The 24,378-nt window shown below is 48.9% G+C and overlaps 2 protein-coding genes and 1 non-coding gene across 3 annotated transcripts in view; 1 reads left to right on the forward strand and 2 right to left on the reverse strand.

Annotated features, from left to right (window-relative positions):
• Positions 1-197: 197 nt before the first annotated feature.
• On the reverse strand, positions 198-270 carry TRNAM-CAU (transfer RNA methionine (anticodon CAU)). The gene has a single exon. It is a non-coding gene; the product is annotated as a tRNA-Met (tRNA).
• An 8,266-nt stretch (positions 271-8,536) lies between these two features.
• Positions 8,537-17,333, forward strand: MAP1LC3B (microtubule associated protein 1 light chain 3 beta). The gene is made up of 4 exons (XM_065641223.1): positions 8,537-8,687; positions 11,367-11,422; positions 13,700-13,806; positions 15,614-17,333. Exons 1-4 carry the CDS (start codon positions 8,648-8,650, stop codon positions 15,786-15,788), a joined length of 378 nt encoding a protein of 125 aa, XP_065497295.1. The 5' UTR covers positions 8,537-8,647; the 3' UTR covers positions 15,789-17,333.
• Positions 17,334-17,744: 411 nt separating this feature from the next.
• The window catches only part of ZCCHC14 (zinc finger CCHC-type containing 14), a 48,321-nt gene continuing 41,687 nt past the window's right edge, over positions 17,745-24,378 (reverse strand). Inside the window, exons 12-13 of the mRNA XM_065641145.1 lie at positions 22,855-24,324; positions 17,745-21,734 (exon numbers count right to left, since the gene is read on the reverse strand). Coding sequence (XP_065497217.1) covers positions 21,679-21,734; positions 22,855-24,324 — 1,526 coding nt within the window. The 3' untranslated portion in view covers positions 17,745-21,678. The remainder of the gene's footprint in view (positions 21,735-22,854; positions 24,325-24,378) is intronic.

Genomic DNA, 24,378 nt, shown 5'->3' on the forward strand with positions numbered 1-24,378 from the left:
GACCCTCGCGCCGGTGGAGAGGTGTCCATGCCCGGTAACGGCGTGCGCTGGAGCGCCTTGCCGGGCCTGTGAGGCTCGTCCCCGCCGCCCCGGGCCCGCCCCACCTGCTGCAATTCGGTTAAAGAAAAAAAAAAAATTCTTTTCTCTAGAAACCCTGCGTTCCCGCGGGAGGGGAGAGGAAAAGGAGGAAACACTCTTGCCCCGTGTGAGGATCGAACTCACGACCTTCAGATTATGAGACTGACGCGCTACCTACTGCGCTAACGAGGCTCCTCGACAGTAGTCCTCCCGTGTAGGCCCCTTCAGCCTGTGCCTGGCCGGGCCCCTGTGGCTCCGAGGCCCTTCCGTTGTTGTTCTGTAGGGCGCTGCCCGAGAAACTTCGAGTCTTTGCAAATGGCTCTTTTTCTGCAGGAGAAGCCTGCTTTGTGTTTTTCTTTGTTTCTTTTTGTTCGTTTATTTATTTTGGTTTGATTTTCCCCAAATTCACTCTTTTCCTATGCTTTTCTGCAAGACAGACCTGACATTTTCTTGCAGATGGCTCCTCTTTCTCATGCTGTTCTGCAAAACAGCTGCATTCATGAGAGTCCTTTGGGGCTCCTGAACATCTTCATCCAGCTCCGCTGGCAAGGAATGCACTACAAGGGCTGCACTGAGGGTCTCAACGCAGTGGTCACCATGACAATCAAGTGACAAACACCTAAATTGGAGGAAGACGGGAAAACAGACATTTAATTGGTGCAGAAAGTCTCCAAACCTCACCGACATGAGATGTTTGGTTGTGTTGGACAGCCTGAGGATTTTACTAAAGGTCTAGTGGGCAGCTCGTGTTGTCAGGGGGACAATACCCCAATTTCCAAGGATCTGGCTGGCCATGCATACGGGACGATGAGATGATGAGTCCAGTCTGCAGGCTTGTGGTATGGACAAAATTGCTACAACCACAGGATGAGTAAATGCAGAACTTACAGCCTGACCCGCTGCACTCCATCCAGCACTGCCCACGAGCAGAGCGAGGATGTCATTTTTAATAGTCTGCTCATCCTTTGGGGCTTCAATGACAGACAAGTTTGGTGCTCATAGTTCTGATTAAATTAAAAAAGCTGCTCCAAACATCTAAAACAAGGTACATAGGCGATGAGTCACCTAAACCAAACATCGGTTGTTTGGAAATGTCTCTAACTGTTTTCCACATGTATTGAACCACATGATTTTTCCCCTGCATTATGATGTGCGCAGCTGGTACTCAGAGTTTCTGACACAGCTCTAGAAGACCTTGTCATGTCTGTTTGTTTAGGAACTGACGGATTCATGGAGAGGACAGAAAAAGTACTGATGGCAAGGATTTTCGTGGGAATGAAACAAAAGACGTCCCTGGTGACATTGCCTCGAGCAGAAACTCAGCAGCCTATGGCACACACATGCTTTTTCCTCCTGTGTGTTTTCTATTTTTATCTGGATTTTTTTCTTTCTCCTTTTCCTCTGAATGCTCCTGCTGTTCCTCATCACCCTACAACCTTCTCTCCCTTTCCCTCACCCACCTGATCCTTATAACTTTATCCTGCAGCCTTGGCTCCATAAATGCTGAGCCGCTGCATCCTCCTGCATCCCTCAGCCATCAGACTTTCCCCCTGGTCCACCGCCCCTCATTTCAGTCCAGCCCAGCAGAATCCAGGACAGCCCATCGTAAATCCATGCCCGTTCCCACAGAGCTCTATCGCCCCATGCCCATTTCCTCCAGATTAAGGGGGAAAAGGGGAAAAGTCTGTCTGGCTCCATGACGCGCTGATGTCTCCTGGCAGGGAGAGAAGCCCAACAAAGTCAGAGGTAATTTGACAAGTCCAAGCGCTCAGAGTGACCATATTTCCCCTTCCCATGGAGCAGAGTGGGGGAATCCCAGCCTCTCGTCACACCAGAGAGGAGAAACAATCATTTTCTCCACTCCAGGTTTCAAGACACGAACAGAAAAGGTTTCCAGTGCTGTTCTTGTGGAGCATCACGCAACAGGTACAAGCAGAATTTGGAGGCTGGGCACAGCGAAGGTCCTTGGGGCCCAGAGGCAGAGAGCCCATGCAGAACAGGGTGCTTATAACTGAATATAACTTAAAACTTCAGCATTTACCGCCCTGTTATCAGACTGTACAACTGGCACCTTCTCCTCTGTGTTACTGAATCCATTATCTGAATCTACCAGCTTTATTCGTGATGATGGGGAAAGCACTAAAAGTGCATTATCATCATCTCCCATCCTCTGTGCTGCTACCAAATGCCTGAGCACCTTCCTTTGTAAACATCACCAGAATAATAACCCAGAGCTTTCTAGTCCTGCTGTTCCAGGCAGGCAGCTTGCAGCCCTTACCCCAGGGCTCTTGAAAAAAAAGGATGTACCAAAAGGAGAAATTTCATTGTTTCATTTCCCTTCAGCAATTAAGGAGCTGATGCAGCTCCCACTATAGTCAATTAGTCTTCACGCTCGCTCTAAAGGGCTTTGGATTCATCCCAAAGTTAGCATCCTCATTTTCTGTAATCCTGGAATTGTTTACGCCTTCCCAGCCTCTGAGTGGGGATGAGCCGGCTGATGGCATATCCAGCCAATTATAACCTGAACGGCTAGGAAAGAATTATTTATTTTCCATTTGGCAAGAGGGACAGAAAAGTATGGCAAGGCAGGCTGAGACAGATGAACAAACCCTCTTTGCAAGCCCTGTTTGCCACACAAAGTATTTGCAGCATGTTTTTTTGGCACAAGCCTGCAGTGCGATTTGTGCTTCGTAATAAGCATCCTTGGAGGCAGGGCACTTCAAAGAGAGAATATTTCAATAGAAAGACCAAAGAATTTTCCTTTGTTTTTTTGTGATGTACACATTTTCATCTCAGATATTCTCCCCTTGCTATTGTAAGCTGGAAAATAGCTCTTCTCATCCTGATTTTTAGTATTTCCCACCTTCTTCCTTGCTGTCTGGACACTGATCTCACCAGATTTTGCAGGATAAACTGATCAGTGGACAGACTGGGCTCTTCTGGGAAAATCCAGAGCACTGCAGAAAATGCTGATGCTGACTCAGGAAAGGTTTTGCATCCTTCTGCTTTAGAGCTGAGCTTGGTGCCTCCTCTTTAAGAAAAAGGGTATGATCTTCAACATACTGTCCTTGCAATGAGCTATTAGTGGATTTTACTATCAGCTGTGGACATGAGTGCTTGGGGTCACCAAAAACTTTATAGCACCTCTACCAGAAGGAGTTGTTGTTGTTCTTTCAGATTTGGCCACAGTCCAGCCTGAACAATTTCATTGTGCCCAGCACCTCTGGCAGCTCAGCTCAGCGCACAGCAGCATTATCCCCTTCAGGACAGATCACGGGACGGGTAGTCAGGTGTTTGAGATGCTATTTATTACTGGCTGGGCTGCTGAGCAATGGTTGTGCAATGGCAGGCAGCTCGCTGAGCCTCTGCGTGCCTCAGTTTCTCACGGTGTAAATAAGGAGGGTGTTTACTGAAGCCACAGGCTACGTAGTAGCTGGTTAATATTTGATGTGTGGAATTGCTTGAATCCTAGGAGTATTAAAAGTCAGTGGCAGACTTTGTTGCACACTGTATATTCCACAATTTCCCTGCTATGCCTCCCGCACTCACTGTCGTTACTGCTTGCCAAGAGGTTATGGATCTTTTTGAGTGAAAAGTAGTACATAAACATAAGTTATTGTTGCTTACAACATCTGATTTACTGTATTTCCTTGTAAAACCAATGGCTCCCATTTAAAACTTGATCCCGAAGCCAATAAATGTTTGCTGGAACAGCAGTAGCAGCAGTGACCGATGTCGGGGTTACGGTCCATAGCAATGATGCCTTGGGCAATATTTCTTGCAGGGGGAGTGCAATGAGTTTTTAGCCAAACATTCTAAAAAAATGACGGTTTTGTGATGACGTTGCATACGTCTGTGTGTTAGTATGGATTTACCATCCAGAAAAGCATCTGTCTAATGATCTCAAAAGTGTTATATTCCAAAAGTCTTGTGCAATAGGTGGCCAGATAGAGGAGAGAGACAGTGTCAGTGTTCCCACCAAGGGACAGGCTCATCCGGTGTTAGATCTCAGACAAAACCCTCACAGGGAAAATGTTCCGCGAGTGGTTTCTTTAGTTTCACTTTTCTCAAATTACACTTTTATATCCCCACAAAAGAGAGAGATTTTGTTATTCTTATCACTTCTTGCTAGAGTTCTCCTAACTCAGAAGGTGACTTCCACAGAGAAATTTGAAGTTTAGGAATTCATTCCTAGGGTACTCACCATCTTAAGACAAATTGAAGATTAAAAACTTCTCAGAAGAGTTATTTTAAGTCATTGCAAACAATTCGCTACAACTTGATTCTATCTGAAAATCTCCAATAATAGCTGGGTAATGGCGGCACACCGTATTAAAAAAAAATCAAGGCCCACATTGATCTTTAGCTGAGCTAGCTCAATAAGAACAATTCATGAGAAAATAACTGAGGGATTTTGATTCAGGTTTAAATGCAAGTTGCTCTTAGCACAGTGTCCTTCCTTTTATTTTATGGAGGTCTTATCTCCATGTTTCTGGTGAATTTAATACTGCTGACAGCTGCTGAGCTAATAGCCCCAGACACTGAAGTGCTGTCTGCCAGTGAGGGGGTAGCACTGCAGAGGAACAGCTTTGTCTATACACCGGAAAAAAGCCTTTTCAGTGTTCTTTTACCAGAGAAATGAGGGAATGGTTTATACACTCACTTTGTTGTGAGGCAGCTCATATGGAAACTCGGTTTTCTCTGGGTTTAGTGATAAGTGGGAGTTTTTCCCCAGGGAAATGCTGTAAATATCAGCTGGGGTTCGGAATACCCATTCATACTGGCTTTTTAACAACAACAACAACAAAAAGTAACAGTTGGGAAAGCCTGTGTTTTTCTCTTTGTTTTCTTTTTTTTGTTTGTTTGCTTAATTCAGACTTAAGATGTAGTACATCCTGCTGTATAGGGTGCAGACATGAGGACCTGAGCTGGAATCACATCTCTTTTGCTTCATGAAAAAACAGGGCTGACAGGTATTGTAGGAGATTATTACCTCATCCCTCTCTCTGAGATAAGAACAATTCTCCCTAAACTCTTCGGAACAGATGTTTTACTAATTTCCTGTTAAATAAAAGTATTCGATGGTGGCTATTACACTGCTTTCCTAGGCAATTTATTCTGATGCTCAGCTATTCTTACCCTTAACCCAATGTCTAATTTCTATCACCTTTTCCAAGGTGTAAGCTCATTATTTCTTGTCCTAGACTCACTGCATGCAGAGAAGAGCTAATTCCCTCCTGTTCTGCAGCAACCTCTTGCATATTTGAAGACAATGTAATGTCTCCTTTCAGTTACATCTTCCCCTCTTCAGACTAAATGCTTTATAAAGTGTTCTAAGACTAGAAAAAAAACACTCTGCGGGCTGGATTTTTAAAGGGCTCTGTTCTGGCGCAGTCACCAAGTTTGAAGCAAAAAGCATTTTCAAAAGCGGCATTTTCTCACCGGGGATGGAGAAGGGTGCTTAGGCGGAGCTGGTCCCAAAGCCTGTGTCCATGCTGTCATCCCAACTGCGCCTAACACCTTTCTCAAGTCCAGACTCACCAACTGTCTGTGCTGTCGACACGCAGACACAGGGAAACGCTGAGATGAGGAGGGGAAGGTCAAGCGAGTCTCGGCGCGGATGTAAGTTTTCCTTCTCACCATCTCTGCGGATTATTCATGAGCGGAACATGCGATAGCCCAGCCTGTCAGCAGATACTCTGATTGTGGCTCTTCCCGAGCACCATATGGATGCTTTCAGCCTGAGCTGCAGCCTTGCCAACAGTTGGGAGCGTGGATGAAAAACCGCACGACACGCGGCACTCGGTATTGTTGGTCCTGCCACGAGGACTGACCTGGACACCCCAAAAAAACAAGCTACGTGGTTTCACCAGGGCTGGTCCTCCTGCCCGCAGCCTCACAGCCCGCGGCGGTCCCTGAGGTACATCAATTCTTCCTCAGCCCATAAAATGTTGTTGTTTTTTTTTAAAAGGCAGTCATTTAAATAAGAAAGAATTCTGTTGAAACAGAAGTTTGGGATTGCTAGTTTAAGTTTCAGATGTATCAGCCTTCAGATGTACCAGGGAAGGTTCAGGTTGGATATTAGGAAAAAATTCTTCATGGAGAGGTTGTGAAGCATTGGAACAGGCTGCCCAGGGCAGTGGTGGAGTCACCATCCCTGGAGGGGTTTAAAAGGCACATAGACAAGGTTCTTAAGGACATGGTTTAGTGCTAAGAGCTAGATTATGGATGGACTCGATGATCTTGAGGGTCTCTTCCAACCAAAATGATTTTATTATTCTATGATTCTATGATCATCCACGATGTCTCACCTGCTGTCCCTGGACAGTGATGTGATGGATGGAGCATTCATAGACCTTCAGGCTGTTTTTCTCTCCTTAGTTAGTCACATCTTCAATGGTCTTATCCTATAATTACACAGTCACCGGAACTGTATGACCCTGAATCACAAAATTAGGTAATGAACCCTCATTCCAGCATGAGAGCAGAGCATTACTCCAACTTCGATGCATCTTTCCACCCCCAAAAATACAAACCCCCTGATAATCTCAAAGCTGCTTAGAAAATGTTCCTCCTCACTCTACTCTCCTTTTGATAAGGACACTGATGGCTGCAACTCCCTGTCTTTTCAGCCACAGAAGTTGGATTGTACGGCAAGATTGTGTAGACCTATTGCTGCAAAATCATTCTTATATTTCAAAACACGGTGCCGGGAACATATGTGAGAGAAAGAGAAAGGAAGGCAGCTGAAAGTCTACAGCCAACAGCTTGTGTCAGAAAGCTGCTAAAGGAAGGAACAGTTGGGCATTTATAATCGCAGGATGAACGTGAGCAAACTTGGCTTGCGACCGAAATTGTTTGCGAGCTAATCAATTCCTGACAGACCGCACGAGGCTGGGTGGTGGGCTTCAAAGTGAACTGGAACACCTGTCCCTAAACTGTTTTTCCCTGAACATAAACTTTGCCATGGCCTCCCCGTGCTCACTTCTATCTGTGCTGAAGGCAAACCAAAGGCTCGTCACTCAGTTTGCACCTCTGCAGGGAGGCAAATTCGCTTCAGAGCACATGGTGTTGAGGGGGGACATGGCGAGTGGCTCCCAGGTGGCCATTGCTGTGTGTTGCTGAGGAAGAACATGGCAGGGCACTCTAAGGTCGCCATGGCTTTGTGTTGCTGAGAGGAGGACATGTCAGGGTGCCCAACGGCGGCCATGGCTGTGTGTCACTGAGAGGGGACACTGGCAGGACTCTCAGAGGCAGCCATGGCTGTGTGTCACTGAGGGAGGACATGGCGGGGCGGTCTGAGGCAGTCATGGCTTTTGCTGAGCGGGGACACTGGCAGGACTCTCAGAGGCAGCCATGGCTGTGTGTCGCTGAAGCGGGACACTAGCAGGGCACTCTGAGGTGGCCACGGCTGTGTGTTGCTGAGAGAGGGACATGTCAGGGTGCCCTATGGTAGCAGTGGCTGTGTGTCACTGAGGGAGGACATGGCAGGGCAGTCTGAGGCAGCCATGGCTTTCGCTGAGGGGGGACACTGGCAGGGGACTCCGAGGTGGCCATGGCTGTGTGTTGCTGAGAGAGGGACATGACAAGGTTGTCTGAGGCAGCCACGGCCGTGTGTTGCTGAGGCAGGACTTGGCAGGGCACTCTGAGGCAGCCATCACTGTGGATTGCTGAGGGGGCATATTGGCAGGGCTCTCCGAGGCAGCCATGGCTGTGTGTCACCGAGGGAGGACGTGGCGGGGTGGTCTGAGGCAGCCATGGCCGTGTGTCACCGAGGGAGGACATGGCGGGGTGGTCTGAGGCAGCCATGGCTGTGTGTCACCGAGGGAGGACATGGCGGGGTGGTCTGAGGCAGCCATGGCCGTGTGTCACCGAGGGAGGACATGGCGGGGTGGTCTGAGGCAGCCATGGCTGTGTGTCACTGAGGGAGGACATGGCGGGGTGGTCTGAGGCAGCCATGGCCGTGTGTCACCGAGGGAGGACATGGCGGGGTGGTCTGAGGCAGCCATGGCTTTCGCTGAGGGGGGACACTGTGAGGACTCTCAGAGGCAGCCATGGCTGTGTGTCGCTGAGGAGGGACACTGTGAGGACTCTCAGAGACAGCCATGGCTGTGTCGCTGAAGGTGGACGCTGGCAGGGCTCTCTGAGGCAGCCATCACCGTGTGTTGCTGAGGGGGGCACATGGTAGGGCTGAGGCAGCCATGGATGTGTGTCACTGAGGGGGGACCGACAGGACTGAGGCAGCCGTGGCCGCGGGTCTCTGAAAAGCGACACTGGCACTCTGAGGCAGCCACCCCTGCGTCGCCAAGGCGGCACCCAGCAAGGCACACCATGGCCGCGCACCCCGCGGGGCGAGGGGCCGACGCACGGCCCCCAGCCGGCGGGAGGCGGCGGGCGGCCCATCCCGCCACACTCAAGATGCCGGCGGTGCCCGCCCCGCCGTGACGCGCGGCGTCAGCTGACGGCGGAGCCGCCGGTGGTGGCGGCGGGGGGCGGGCGCCGGCACTCGGAGTCGTCCGCCGCCGCCGCGCAGAGCCGCCGCCGGGCCTGAGGCCGAGCCGCCGCCGCCATGCCCTCGGAGAAGAGCTTCAAGCAGCGCCGCACCTTCGGTGAGCTCCCCGGGAAGGGACGCGGCGGGGCGGGGGCGCTGACAGCGCCCGCCGGCTGTCCCGGCCCCCTCCGGGCCTCGTCGCTCGGGCTGCGGGGGCGGCCGGTGGGACAGGCCGGCGGCGGCTGCCGTCCTAACGGGGGGGGATCGGCGAAGCGGGGAGCGGGCGGATCTCGGCAAGGAGCCGCGGAGACAGCCGGGCCGGGGCCGGCTGCTGCTGACAGCCGAGCTCCGGAGCGGGCCCGCCCGCGCTGCCCCGCTCAGCGGCCGCCGGGCCCGGAGGGGAATCGCCGCCTGCTCGGGGCTGCGATGGAAACAAACCCCGGCTCGGGCCCCACGGGGCTGGTTCCGCCCCGGCAGCCGGGCCGAGTCCCCCGCGTGGGGACAGAGCCTGGAAGTTTGGGGCTGGGGTCTCCCGGCGGTCTCCTGGGGGTGTCGGGGTGTGCGGGAGGTGGCGAAGCTGCGCTGGGGTGAGCTCAGCGCTGGCAAAGGGGCCAGGGGTGGGGAGATGGTTCTCTCTCCATCGTCCATTATCGACGGCGGAATTCCCAGGAGCCTGGAAAACATCACTTGTGTGTGTGCCAGGAGCCGCGGCTGCCCCGTGTCCGGCTGCGCCGTGGGCAGAACTGGGCTCCGCTGGGTTGGTACCAGGCGCCGTGTGAGGAATTCTCTGCCCAGGGAGCTGCGAGCGGACCGGGATGTCCAAACCTCCTGTCTCCAGTTATTGAGAGCTAGCAAGGCATGGAAAAGAGCTGTGTAATGACGGCTGGGGAAATGAGATTAGTCTTTTTTTCTAGAAGGAACAGCCTCGGTAGAGCGGTGACAACGCTTCTTTCTGTGCTTAGGATGGGACCAGAGCAATCCAAGAGCTTGGGATCTGCTCATGTGTGCCGATGAGACAGGCTGAAACGCACTGAGGGTAATGAGAACTGGCAGCGTAACCTATTTCTGCGTGAACTATAAAATCTTGTACATAAAACGGAATTGGTGGAAATAATTGATCCAGATTTTCTTTTCCTTCTGCTGTTGGGTTAAAGTCAAGCTGCTTAAGAGAGCTTTCTGGTGAGCCCACCCTTGTCTTGGCTGTTCCGTTAAACCTAAGCTGCTCTCCGCGTTGAAGCGGGGAGAATTCTCATCTAACGGAGTCTGTGTTTAAGCTGCCCCTCTCCTCAGAGTCTTCCAAAACTGTTGTTGACCCCATGGGCTGTCAGCAGCCTGTGTTGCAGGTATTAAGTTCAGCTAGGATGGCAGCCAAGCAGTTGCCACTGCAACTAATGTCGTCAGAGAACAGTGTTTATCTGTGGCTGACTGCAGCCTGATTTTGAACACGCCATCTACAATAATCTCAATGGTTTGTCCGGGTTATGTTCCTTCTACTCCAGGGAGTTCTGCTGAATAACGTTGCTGTGAACAGACCTGTTTCAGTTGAAAAGTTCTGTGGTTGCTGGGTTGACTGTTGGTCTCATTCACTCCCCGTATCTCTTGTGTTTCTGGTTAATCTTAAAAAGTATTTTAATTAGCTAGTAATCTCTGCCCCTGAGGTGTTAGTGCTGGTCTGTAGGAGCGAGGCTGGGGATGTGAAGCTGGGTGAAGGCTTTGCATTCCCCTCGCCTTAGCGCTGCTTGATTCACCTCCAGCTTAAAACCGTGATTCACGTGCGTTGCATTTCCTTCCGGGGCTCTTCAAAAGGCTCATTTGATGCACACAGATGGGCTAATGGGGAGCTGAGTGACGTTACCGCTGCGTGACAGGGCAGGCGCTGTGTCCTGTGCATTAACACACCAGCACGGAGGTGGGTCGGTGGGTGCTGATCGAAGCTCTTCCCCTCCCGTGAGCGGCACCTCTCCCCAGGCAGGTGTCTGTTAAAGCCGTGATGCAACGCTAAATCTTCTCCGAGAGGTGTTGATAAGATGGAGACGGCCTGGAAAGCCCCGGCCTGCAGAAAAGAGCTGGAGAGGTTAAAACTGAGTTCACTGAATGTGAAAGTAGGGTATAAGCAGATGCAACTGCCTCTGAACGCAGCCACGTCTGTTTGCTTTGGCTTGAATGTACTTTAGCCTGGTTTATAATATTGGTGCTGTTAATATTTATGTCTGAGAAGAGGCGAACTTTATCCTGAAAACTGGCACAGAAAGCAGTGAAATGTCCAGGTACACAAGGAGCTCCCAGCAGCTTCTGCGACAGTGGGTGCGGCAGAATCAAAATAGAAAACTGGAATTCGGTAACACGAGAGCGCACGACGAAAGCCGATGCTGCCAGGCTCTGGCTGCTCTTGGGTCTCAAGTAATTGTCGACAATTTCCTCTTCTGGGATCTCGCAGAAATCGTGCAGGATATTCAGTCATTAACTTGGGGGGTGTTATTTGATGCCGTGAATTTATGAGATTAAGTGTCTGCTGCAGGGGGGAGAAAATGAGGGGGAATGTTTGTTGGGGGGGCATCTCCTTTACCACTTTCTAGGCAGCGTGCAGTGCTTGTCACCTTGGGTTAAAGAGCGAAGTATCACCTGTCAGAGGAGACGTTTTACTTGTGACGGCGCTGTCCCAGTCCAAAACTGCTTGGCCTGAATTTGCCTGTGTGGCCTTTACTAACAGGCAGCCCCTCTCTTTGGTGGTGGAAAAATAAGGTAATAACAGCATTAAGTGTGGATGTTTGACCAGATTTTTTTTAATCTCTTGCAGAGCAAAGAGTGGAAGATGTACGGCTGATTCGAGATCAGCATCCAACTAAAATACCAGTAAGTCTGGTTCTTTCCATTTTTCACTTCAATTTCCAGTCTTGTTTTCTTTTTCATAGTTAGAAACCTGTAAAAAAGCTGTCCCGATGTGAGACCAAATGAAAATCCGGCCGTTCTGGGTCGTTAAGCCTGGATTTCAGAAACATTCTCAAGGCAGTAAGTGGCAGTCAGTGTGGCAGTGCAAGGTGCTCGCTGGGGAATGGAGAGAACAACGTTTCCTGCGTACTGAAGTCACATGTTGTAATTTCAAAGGAAACCACACCCAGCTGGGCTCTGAGATTCTCCTGAGTGTTCAGCTCTTCTCATCTCAGAAATGCTGCTTGGCTGTCAAACCCCCAAACCTCCCCTCGAAGAGCAGATCAGCCCTCACCTTGTCACTTTTCTGTAGTTGGTCAGCTCTAAACACTGCCTGAAGTTTTATTTTCTTTTATTTATGGCGTCCTCAAGGTTATGAACGCAAGGCGAAGCATCCTAGGAAGCAGAAGACATGGATCATGTTCTTTTTGCTCCACAACTGGTGGGCTTTGTGTGACGGCTGTCAGTGCAGTAAGCGATAAATAAAACCGTCTTTATTGCCACTTGGGGGAACAGCAAAGGTCTCAGGAGATCTTGGAGGCAGAAGAGAGAAATTAATCAGACCCTTCAACCGTTGGTTCTCATTGCTGAGAGCTGATGATCCCTGTGAGTGGAAATTCTTGTGTGAACATCCTGCGTACAAACTGCGAGCAGTTCTGGTGGCAGTTCATTAACAGAAGCGGTTGTCACTGTCTCAAATCGAAACCGAAAGGTTTTCAGCTTTTCTTGAGCTTTAAACTACTTCAGCTCAAAGCCGCTGCTGCTGGTTTTCTGTGCTGTTGGGCATAGGAACAAGTAATATTTTATAGCAGAGATTTTCTGCCTTTTCTGGAATGTGCAGTTTTCCCCAAAGGCCCTTTCCTACCAAGTCTCATTCCTGACAGCAGATTGCTTTCTCACCCACCTTTCACAGATCGCTCAGTCATCCCCAAGCTCCGTGACCGCAGATTGAAAGCCATCGATTTAGAGCAAAGCTCTCGTTTTTAAGTCAGCCGTAGACATTTTACTAGCAAAAAAGAAATGCAGAGGTACCTAAGCAAGCGGTTGAAGATGCGGTGATGCAAATCCTGGCTGTGGCAGAGCCCTGCTGGGATCCCTCAGGGCTTGTTGTGGTTGTCTGTCCATGTCTTAGCCTGAGTCACGGCCTCGTTATTGTCATTAGCAGCTCCGGATGAGATCAGACGCAACGTCACACTCGACGCTAAATCCCTCCTGTGCTGTCAACATCCTTGATTTTTCTGTTGGAAATGCTATCTATTGATTATGATCTACCTTTTTAAAAGTATTTTTTTTCCAGAATGAGCCAGCATTTATTGAAACCAGTGTAAGGAAGTCTTTCTCTGATAATTAAATTAAATTTGCTCAATATCTCTTCACCTATGCAGCTTCTGAATATCAACACAGCCAGACCCCGTGAGCATGGCAGCAATCCAAGCGAATGGTGTCACGTAGCTACCGCTGATTTAAAAACAACAAAACCCACGTGGCTGTGGAAACGGGAGTGCACGAATTCTGAGATCATTTCTTAAAAACAGGAACTACACACAGTTGCTGGGCAGGGTGCTGCTTAAATTGGCAAATCTGCCATTTCCTCCTGAATTTGGTAGTTACTACATAACAATCATGACAGAATTACTGGTTCCTAAGCTGAGTCTTGAGATTAAGGAGGAGGAAATGCTCTCCTTTGAGGCTTTATACCCTTCAAAAGTAGCTTTCATGTGTTAGAGGAACGATGGGAGGTGAACGGAATAGCATAGTGATCTGGAAGGGCGATTCTTAGAAAGAGATGCCCTGAAACTGGAGAAATTCTTGTGAAAAGTGCTTGAGTTTGCAGCCCAGGCCCCTTAGTCAGCCGCTGTAAGGTGTCAGAGGGACGCACGCTTTATCTTTTCTTGGGTTTCCTTGTTGCTGGGTAGTTCAGTGCTCCATTAAACGATTCCAGCAAACGAACTGTTCTAAAACTGCACTGCAGCTGTTAAATCTCTGTTACCCCTTCATGCAGGGACCTGCAAACAGAACAAGAGGGGCCGGGGAATAATGATAATTTTCCTTTTCAGATTCGAGACGCTGCCTTCACAAACGAAGGGAAATGGATTTGAGCATAAATTTTTGTACCTTGCTGTGTGTAAAACGGAGCTGGGGAGACGAGGGCACCAGACACCTTTTCACATCTTCTCCTCCTTTCTGTGTGTTTCCTTTTAGGTGATCATTGAACGGTACAAGGGAGAGAAGCAGCTTCCAGTTTTGGATAAGACCAAGTTCCTGGTGCCGGATCATGTCAACATGAGCGAGCTAATCAAAATTATCAGGTAGTGTGCTGGGATTTCAGTGCAAGCTGCATCAACCTCATGCTTTGTTAGTTCCCCACCTGCTGTGTGCAGTTGGGAACTCTTTAAATGGAAAATTCATCTAACAAGCCCTTGGTATCATCACTAGGACAAATTCCTGGAAAGAGCTGAGCTGTTAGTCTGATTTCCTGAGAAATAACTGCTTCCCAGAGATGGTGGGGGGATTCTGGGGCCATGAATCCCTGTCTAACATGGGTGCTTCAGGCCCAGGGCCCCAGCGCTTCCCACTAGGCTATTTTCGGATGCTTTTTTTGGTGTTGTGCCTGGGAGTCCCTCTCCCACCCGCTGGAGGGGGAGTATGGGCTCAGAGCCAGAGCTCTGAGCTGTCGCTTTGGGTTGATGTTGGCATCCTTTGATCGTGGAATGAGGTTTCCCTCGGTGACAGTGTTGAGGCCTGAAAAACACATGTTCAGACCAGCGTCTTTCTGTCCCAGACTGTGACTCGAGTGCCGCTCCGCTCCGGACCTCGAGCTTTGCTCACAAGAAAAGGAAAAGGGGAAGTAGCCCTGGAGTGGAAGTTGTGTGGTCTAGAATTGCGGTCAGAAATTCTGCTAGAAGGGCATTTCTCCTGGCTTGATGTCAAGAAGGAGTATTTGATTAGCAAGAGCTCTCAAGCGGTAAACTTGGAGGTCAGCAGCAAACCAGAGTTTGCTTTTTGTCGGACACGGTGTAGCAGTGAGTTGGTTCTTGGAGGCCACAAGCTGTAAAACCTGAGAGTTGTCCCAGGTGTCCAAACAATTCCCTCCCTCAGAGTTTGTACAAAAACTGTCGCAAGCCAATTCCAGCTCTTATAAGAGCAAGAGAGTTTCGGACACAGGAACCAGATTGCTCAAGTCTTCCAGAATTTCTCATGAACGCAAAAGGCCCTGGGCAAAAAGTTTTAGCAGCAAAGTGAAGGATTTTTCCCACCTTTTTCCTTTGGCTTTATTGCTAGTAGGTGACTTGGTAGCAGCTGGATTTGGTCCTCGGCCAGCTCCTCCTGCACAGAGCAGAGCTTGTCCTCACGGAGCTGCTGCTGCTCAGCCGGCCGTGTCTGGGGTGAGCAGAGCCTGGCTTTGGAAGGGCCTGGAGGTTCAATAAATCCTTTCCAGCTGCCGCTGCCCCTCAGCAGCGAGCAGAAGCAGCAGGAGGCTCTTCTGATATCTTATTCTTTCCTTCTTTTCTTCGGTTTCACCTCCACATATCCGAGTTCCTCCACTCACTTGGTTTGTGAAGCAGGAGCTGCAGTTCAGCAGAAATAATCCATTTCCCCTCAACTGGAATGAACAGTCCAAGGGAAACACCCCAGTTAGATGTTCACTGTGAGTCTGTAGCTCTCTGAGACGAGAGGAAACGGCCTCAAGTTGTGCCAGGGGAGGTTGAGGTTGGATCTGGGGAACAATTTTTTCCCCAAAGGGCTGTGGGGCATTGGAACAGGCTGCCCAGGGCAGTGCTGGAGTCACCATCCCTGGAGGGGTTGGACAGACAGAGATGAGGTTCTCAGGGACATGGGTTAGCGCCAGGGTTGCGTTAAGGGTTGGACTCCATGATCTTGAGGGTCTTTTCCAACCGAAATGATTCTATGAGTCTGTGAATTTAACACAATCTGGAGGTGGGAAGCGAATGCCTTCTGCAATGGTGGGGCCGCTCTGGGTGGGGCCATCATACTGCTGTTGGTGGCAGAGGACTTTCTTCTGCCATCTGTCCTAAAACCTTTGTTAACCATGAGTGGAAATGCTTTGTCGTGACTGCGAAACTCCTTCCCCCCCCTCCCCACCTCTCCCCCCAGGCGACGCCTGCAGCTGAACTCCAACCAGGCCTTCTTCCTCCTGGTGAATGGCCACAGCATGGTGAGCGTCTCCACCCCCATCTCCGAGGTGTACGAGAGCGAGAAGGACGAGGACGGGTTCCTGTACATGGTGTACGCCTCTCAGGAGACTTTCGGAGTGCAATCTTCCGTCTAAGACAGGCAGGCGGCTTCTAGCCTAGGATTTGGGTTGACCCTTGGCCATCACCCCCACTCTTCCCCACACACACCCCAGGGAAAGACACGGATGTCACCTCCGCTCTCGGTCCCTTAGCGTAGTCTCGCTTTAGCAGGTGTCTCATCTTACCTTGCCTTGTTTGTGACTATTAAACAGTACAGACGAGCACCTCCAGCTTTGAAACCTGCTGTAATATTCCACACAGGCACATTTACATTTCTGGACTTGACGAACGGAACCCGATTGTGCATGTGACAATTGCAAATAAAGGGACATTTGACTTTAAAAAGCAAACAGGCACCAGGGAGGAGCTCAAGTGTTTCGTGTGGAAAACCTCCCTATGATTCCTTAAACTTTTTTTTTTTTTTTTAATGGGAAGTCTTTTCATGAGAGCAAATATGGTTTAACGTTCCAAAGCGGAGCTTTGTCTTGGGCAGCTCGATGAGACGCGTGTCAGCGCTGCAGGGAGTTAAGGCGAGGGCTTGGGGTGAGCTGGGGGAGTCCAACTCTTCTCGTCTCTTTTTTTTTTTCCACAGCACCGCAAACTTAGGAACGGTGCCAGTTTCTGAAATACTCTTTACCAAACACCACAGCTTTATTGTAGTTTTTAGGAAGTGTTTAACTGTAAAATACGCACCTGGATAGGTAACGTTGAAATAAACTCCCGTCTGTGCTGAATTCCCAAGGCCTGTGTGTTCAGTGAGACACTGGTGTTCGATGGGCTGCTTTCCAAAAGCTCATCCCCCGCTAGCCCGGGGGTTTGCGGTTCCCGAAGGTGTCGAGGGACAGGGGCTGGTGGGTCCGTGCCGGTGCCACCGCAGCACCAGCAGCGCCCGCATCGCCCCCTCCGTACAGCGTGTCACACGGGGACACGCCACTGGAACCCCCAGTCGCTTTTACCACCGCGCGGGCATCGGGGAGAACCGCTTTTAGAAGCAACTCGCACCCAGGAGTTGTGAGTTAACGAACAAATTATTATTATTTTGATTTTTTTTTTTTCCATCACTGAATCTCCTGCCACCTGCCTGGGGTTTGGAGCGGCGGCACCGTCCCAAGCGGGGACGCAGGACGGCGTCGCGTAGGACCTGTGGTTTATTCCCTCTCTAGAGTCGTTGTCACGTGGAGCGTAGCGGGATGAGATTTCTCTTGTATATTATGTGTCTGTGAACTAACCCCACCTGTTACTGGAAGCTAACTCACTAGAACGGGGGAAAAAGAAGCAATACTGCTGTGTCTTGGCACTCTCAGCTCAGCAAGGTGTACAGTTTGTACCGACGACACCTCTTTGCATGCATCTCAGTCACAATGCTTCTGATTTTTTATTGTTCTTTGTGTTTTTACTCCAACGTAAACTTTTAAATGCAGCTTGTTCTATGTTTAGTTTCGTTCGTGTAAGAAGTTGTTTAACTCATAACTGACAACCATACCTGTAATTACGATGTGATCGACTGATATTCCTGTACAAATGTTGCTTTTTTTAAAAATTAATACAGTGCTGATACGGATGGATTACATCCCTACTTATTTATGGCTTGTGTGGTTCTTTCTAGACATTTTTCTCCATTGAGTCTCTGTAGGGAAGGGCACAGACGGCTGTTCCACCAGCTTTGGGATGCACAAGGTGCAAAACACGAGGCCAGGATGGCGAGCGAGGAGATTTGCGATTCAGCAGCACGTGTCTGTGGGTGGCGAGACAGCAAAAGTAATAAATGGAATTTAAAAAAATGTCTCCAGCTGGAGAAACCGCTTTAAATTAAAAAAAAAAATACAAAGGGATTCTGTTTAACTCTTTATTTTCCATACATTAAATTTACTCAGATAAAAACATTCTAAAAATGTACAATTTTACTTTTAACAAAGTATAATAAAACATAAAAATCCCAATACCAGAATACTTGACATTTACAATTCAAAATCAAATTAGCTGAATATTAAATATTTACAAAACTATTTAAAATATTTATAAAGTTACATGCACAATTTGTAATACTAGAATTGACCGAAGTAAAAGAAATGGCTCAAATGGGAGCAGGAGTTTCCTTCATTCCTAGTGGAAAGTGATGTCCAAGAGAAGCTGTTCATCTGCACTTGAAAACACACAGGATTCGCTTTCTGCTTCGGTACCACCACGTTTCTTGCTTACGGAAGAAAAATTGAAGAGAGCAAACAGGTAGTTCCAAGGGGTTTTGACCCGAGATGTCGTTGGGCAGGGGGGTGTCGGGGTTACCGGGGCCTCCACCAGCATGAATGTTTTCCAGGCTCTCCAAAGCGCCCAATTACACAGATTTTTGTCCAGATTTGCCCACGTCCATCTCACGTAAGACATTTCAGACTCCCCTGGTCCCACAGCTCCCAGTTTCCTGCCCTCCAGTAAACACAGACCTAACGGAACCCACGCACAGGGGGGCGATAAATGGCATTTTTATTTTGGGGAGGAGCGTCACTGCCCAACACCAGACTACGTTTCATTTTTAAGTTCCTTCACCCTGCAGCTTGCCAGCCTGAACCAGAATTTGGGTAACAGTGAAGGTCTAGTCTTAGACTATCGGTTTTGATAAGTCTGGCACTTAATTTGCCAAGATTTAAAGCCCGTGGTATGAAAAAGTTTCACGAAAAAGCGGAGTGTGATGGTGCTTTAAGGAAAAGCACCGTGGAACTCTGATTGATACCTCGCTGCTGAATTGAGGCTTCTCTCTTCGCTCTCCCACTGCTCGGCGTCGAGCCGCGCGCATTTATTAATGCTTAATTTGCAGATTGCCAGCGCGGGGAGGAGTCTGCTGGAAATTCCGTCCTATTTAAAGTTATTTCCAGGAGGAACGCTCCCCGAATGGAAAACCCTTCTGAAACCGCCCGTCGCTCGCTCCTCCCAGGGAAGATGCATCGTGAGCTTCTCCGTGTCCCTGCAGGGAGGCGACGTGGGATTCCCTTTCCTCTGACACTTCCAAATCGTTTCTATTCCACAGTGAAATCCATTTTGAGAACTCATTTTTTAGGACAAAGGAATAAATAGCATTCTTTGAAATCTCCGTCTTCCAACGTATAAAAATAGGTTTTAAGAACTGGTTCTTTCAGCCATGAAGCTGGAACTACTATCCTAAAACAAGCTGCCTTTTCAGGGGTAAAAAGATGGATTTGTGCCTTTTAAAAACCAGACAAAGGATTAATTTATGGAACTAAAGTGCTCTGTTCAGACTCCCCAGCTTTGGTTGTTCCTGGTGCAAAGTGGGCAGCGTTCGGTAGCGGAGCTGAGGCCACAACTCGCTCTGATTTGGGCCCGTCAGACCTTTCTCTGTGACGCTCGTCTCACTTTAAGTTGCTCAAAACTTGCAAATTGGAACTCAGTCTGAAAGCAGACTCGGCCATTTAAAACTGTTACCTCAAAAGTTCACATCGGCCGCTTTAAGAAACATCAGCCTTAACTTCACACAAAGGAAATGATCCCACAGAAAGCGCTGATAAAAGGGATGAAACCGTTTGCCGGCCAGAAGTTCAGATTTTCAGTCCCTTTGTGACGGTTTCCACTCCGATGAATATTGGACGAGACTCCGCCCGGCCTTGGGCATTAAAACTGGTACAGAAATTATTCTCTTTCTTTTTTGCTGTTGATTTTTGCTATTTTGAGCGGGTTTTTAACACTTGTGTTGTGTGTTGAAATACAGTTTACTTAAATACAATTCAGTTGTAAAAGATTGTTTAAAAAAGTGAAAAAAAAAAAAAAGTTAAAGTTTGGCTTTCAGCACATGTTTCCAGGCCACTGGAGAGACCCTCGAAGCTGTAAAGAGTAAACATGGTCACTGAAAACTGCAGCGTTTCCTTCAGTGAAATAGGGTGTGACAGGTTGTTCCTCCCATTGTCTCAAGCTCATTAAGGCAAAGTTAATTGTCAGTTTTCATCACATTTAGTGTTGTAGGTCTGGGTGTCACCTCCTCACACGCAGGCAGAGCCACCAGGAGCCTTTCACAGCCTGGGCCATTCTGGGCTGAGAACACGCACGTCTCATCTGCTTTGTCATGGCGTAGAAAAAAAAAAATCTTTTTCTATTCCTATTTTTTTTTTTTTAAACCAAACATTTTGCAAATTTAGATTTTGGTTTCCACAAAGCCAAATCCGCTACGAGCCGCGGATCGCTACCTGGACCGAGTTTGGTTTCTCTCGTTACCGGTGATGCTCATTTCTCCTCCTCGTCTCCCTCAGTGGGACACAAGGATGGCCCGGAACATTTATTTTATTTTTTTTCCTACGAACACGGCCCAGGAAGGTTTTGACCGCCGAGCTACCGCGTTCCCCCCTCGCACTGACGGGTCGTCGCTGCAAAAACCCTTGTGGGATCCGAGCTCCCTGGCGTCCCAGCGAACGTCAGCGCCGCCACAAGCACCTATTCACACAAACTATTCATCCCGGTGTGGTTTAAATCGCTGTCACAAATACCTCCAAGTGTAAACAAGGCTTCAGACTTTAAAGGTGTCTTCCAAATTACAGGATGCAAACATCTCTGTGTCAGACATTTTCCAGAGAAAGCCTCACCCGTTATTATTTTTTTAACGTTGTCAGATTCCCCGGGTGAGCCACGAGGATTTAGTGTCTTCTTTCGACCAGACAGGAGCAAACTGTTTCAAATTAACAGTTCGAGATTTTGTTTGGCTTCCTCTCAAGTCCTAATTTAGATTTGTCACCCACAAATGATGTACGCTAAAGTAGTTAACACCAAAGCTAGTCATCTACAATCTAGTGTAACGAAGGAGGCTGACAAGAAATCCTTCAAAGTCTCGATAATAATGAAGTTTACTACCTTTTACATGTTCGACTTCTACCACTTCTGAATTCTGTAGCAAAAGCCTTGGGGTAGGAATCAAAGGGGTTTTTTTATATAAAGTAAAGCAAAAGCTTACAAACTCTGCCACCAGAGTTATTGTTTTTTTTAAAGGATGGTTTAAAATTCATTTACAAAAGCAGAATAATAAGGTTTCTGTGAAAGAGACCTATATACAGTAACGGGACGTAAAGGTTGTTTTGTGTATTACAGGAAAATATCCTTGAAGCCTTTATGACCCTGGAGTCTCTGGGACTTGGACCCTTGGAAACTACATTTATTCCACTGCTGGAAACCCAGCACTGTCTAGTAGTAAGTGAGACAATGAAGCACAAGTTTGTTTCCAGAAGGAACCGAAACTGCCGTGTGGGTTCTTTTGGAAGGGAAAGGAGAGATTTACTCAAGATTTTTATTGTGTAGTTAAGTCACATAACCTGCTGGTGCCAATTTTTAAAAGTTGGAACTTCTTTGCCTCTTGCACTGGTCTCAGAGTGACACCGTCTGCTGAAAGTGCAGAAAGCTTGAAGAGTTCTACATTCTTCTGTAGTGCAATCCTTAAAAATCCCAGAGATTAGTGCCTGATCACTTTTGAAAAAAAGTAGAGGTTTTACCTAGCCCAGGGGTGCCCGAGTCCTTCTGGGGAACGGCCGCTCCTGCCCTCAGCCTCCAGCTTCCACCTCCCAACGTAGCTGCCCTGGAGTCAGACGTTTCACCTTAGAAAGTCCACGTATGGCAACGTTCTCCAGCAAAATAACAATAAAAAATAAGTACATCGGATGTTGTACTTGCAACAGAAAACGGGGCTGGCCAGCTCCACCGTCCGTCGGTCCGGGGACGCGTAGTCAGAAGTTCCAACGGCAAGATCCAAGCTTGAATTTGGCAATCCAAAATGGGTTTGATGCACCCCCTAAGCTAGATTTTCTACCTAGTCTAATAAAGTAAAGCACCTTTGGATTAAAAAATACATTAAGCTTAACAGCAACTGGACGTCTCAGTTTTGTGTTTCGATCTCCTTATGTCTCCATGGCTTACAGTATCTTCTTGCCGGCTGATAAAAGGTCAGTCTGTGGAGTCGAGGCTTTCGGAGGGAGGAGCGTATTTCAGCCTGAACGTACCTGGGGAGAGCAAATGGAAGAATTAAACATCAACCTTCTCACATCTGCTGCATCTCAGAACTTCCTAAAACAACCTGCTCTTTCCTAGAGGCGCAACACAATATTCCAAGAGGGCGACAAGAGCTTGTGTGCAGCTGGGAGGAATGAAAATCAAACATCATTTTACACGGTAAAAACCACCAGCTTCCGTGAAGCTTTAGGGCTGGCAAAAATTCATTCGGGATGGTTTAACTGGAAATTCAATTGATGAAATGGAATTCAGCTTAAAAAGACAGCAGGCTATGTTTCTGAAGTTCTCCGAATTCAGGCTGGTGGGGCAGCATCACTTCTCCATCAGCTCCAGAAATTCCATTAATTAGTTACATTTTAGCACTGCTGTAAATTGCTGCCGTAAAACCAGTCACTTGATTTATAGTGATCACGTACTTGAAACCTTGACTGTACCATATAACAATGAATAGACATACTCTATAGGCAAGACAATGTACAATAGAACCGCTCAGTGCTGTTCCGTCAAATGTTCATATTTAATTTTTTAAGCCTGCACCACATGCAAATTATCTCAACACAACATGTCAGTTGAAATTAAAAAACCTAAAAATGGGACTAGAAAGTGCTCTGGGTAAAGTAACATTTCTCTCTCAGTTGTTTTCTGCCCGGAATTGAGGATTTCGGCTCTCGCCTGGAGAAGCCCGTGCTGGAACCACATAGGCAACACGCCCTGCAAAATAATTACAGCAGCAAACGCAGGACCCTCAAGAGCATTTGAACAGAAATTCTTTATTTATGTTGCTATTTTTGGGGAGGGAAGGGCAAGGGGGAACAGAGATGCTCAAGTTTGTAAACCTCCCAGGGAACCTGAAATTACACCCAAAGTTGAGCTTTGGGCCTGACTTGGGCTCTGTCCTCACACTGGGGCTGCACAAAACTCAATTTCAACTTTTGCAGATGTAGCTCAAAACCACCCGTTTTCAAGAAGATTATTATTTTTTTTTTAATACAAGTCAGGAAAGAGAAAGCACAGCCATGACCCACCCCCCACCCTTTGGCTCCGCAGCCGTTCCCATCGGCAAAACCCAACGTTCTGCGTGCGAACCACGTCCGTCCCTCCCGCTTTTACCTTGTCGGTTGAAATCCATCGGCGGCTGTTTGCAGTCCTGAGCTCGGTGACCACTGGCCCCACAGTTGTAACACGAGAGATTCCCGTTTTTTTTGTGACTCGAGCCGTTGCCGTTGCCCATCAGCCCCTGTGCCTGGTACACCCCGGCCGTCCCCGCCATAAAGTTCTGCATGGGCGGCACGGCGAACGTGGACTGGCCGCTCATGACCGAGTCCGGCGCTAAACCACTGTTGTAGGCGGTGTGGACCACGGGGAACGTCGTGCTGCTGTTGTACTGCTGCGTGTTGATGTAGCCGTTGCTACACAAGGGGTTGAAGGGCAGGAAGGGGAAAGTAAACATGGAAGGTCCCGAAAAGGGGTGCTGAAAATAATTAGCGTAGCTGACGGTCATGCCGCCAGAGCCGCAGTTGCCGCTGCAGCCGCAGGAGCTGCACACCATGCAGCCGGGAGGCTGTGGCGGCTGCTGCTGGTGGTGGTGGTGGTGGTGGGTCTGGTTGGGGACGGGGACGCTGCCGGCGGATCCGCTGCTGCTGCTGCTGCTGCTGCTACTGCTGCTGCTGCTGCTGTAGAAGTTGCTGTCGGGCGCCGAGGAGAGCGTGGGGCTGGAGCTGGGCGCGGGGCAGCTGGGCAGGTTGGCCATGGTGGCGAAGGACGTGGAGGGGTGGCTGCTGGAGGAGGCCACGTTGCTGTTGGCGCAGAAGCTGCCTTGCATCGGTGCCACCGGCACGCTGCTCATGGCGGAAAAGGCAACTTTGGTGTTGGCTGTGTACAGAGCAGTCCGGGGGTTAATTATTGCAGGGGACACCGTTATTTGCATATTGCTGGAGCAGGAAGTCTGTCCGGCGATGGCAGAATCAGTAGGAAGAGACGAAGACACCAGGAGTTTGATGGGTGGACGAGCCACGTGGAAGACTGTGCTGGACGTTACGGTGGCAGCGGTGCTCGTTTCTACTATTAATCCCGGCTGCTGAGCGGTTTTTATCACTCTGTCCAGAGTCGAAGCATGGACGACTTTGGTTCGAGGCCCAAAGTTAATAGCCGACGTGGGTGAGCTGTTCTCAGCAGCCCCTGACAGCACTTGCAAGGGCTGGTGGGGAGAAGACGCAGACATGACGTCCACCACGGCGTTCCCAAAGCTCTTTTCCATTTTTATGCTGCCCCTAGGTCCAGGAGAAACCTTATTTCTTTCGTCTAAAGACAAAAGAGAATGCATAGACGATGAAAGTAGCTTCATGTCTGCATTGCCGCGGTCTGATTTATGCACCGAATTCAGCATCCGGATGGGGGTGATATGAGTGGAGGCCGCTGACATCATTTGCATGGGCAGAGCGTGGTGGCCGGACGGATTGGAGCCTGCGTCGTTCTGCACCGGTAAGACCTGAGCCGTGGGTCTGGCAGAGCTCGAAGTGAAATGGTTCAGCAACATCACTGGCTTCTCCTTTTCCGAACCATCCAAGTGAATCTCTAAACCTGGGGACAGAAACACTGATAAATACAAAGCCGGGCGACACGGGCACCCTCGCT

Source organism: Caloenas nicobarica, chromosome 9 (genome assembly GCF_036013445.1).
Source record: "Caloenas nicobarica isolate bCalNic1 chromosome 9, bCalNic1.hap1, whole genome shotgun sequence".
NCBI classification, from domain to species: domain Eukaryota; kingdom Metazoa; phylum Chordata; class Aves; order Columbiformes; family Columbidae; genus Caloenas; species Caloenas nicobarica.

What these genes read in the sequence shown, in the direction of transcription:
- MAP1LC3B (XM_065641223.1), top strand. Translation starts at nt 8,648, where the DNA reads ATGCCCTCGGAGAAGAGCTTCAAGCAGCGCCGCACCTTCG. An exon ending in CAAGCAGCGCCGCACCTTCG is followed by an intron (nt 8,688 to 11,366) that starts GTGAGCTCCCCG and finishes AATCTCTTGCAG; the next exon opens with AGCAAAGAGTGGAAGATGTA. An exon ending in AGCATCCAACTAAAATACCA is followed by an intron (nt 11,423 to 13,699) that starts GTAAGTCTGGTT and finishes GTTTCCTTTTAG; the next exon opens with GTGATCATTGAACGGTACAA.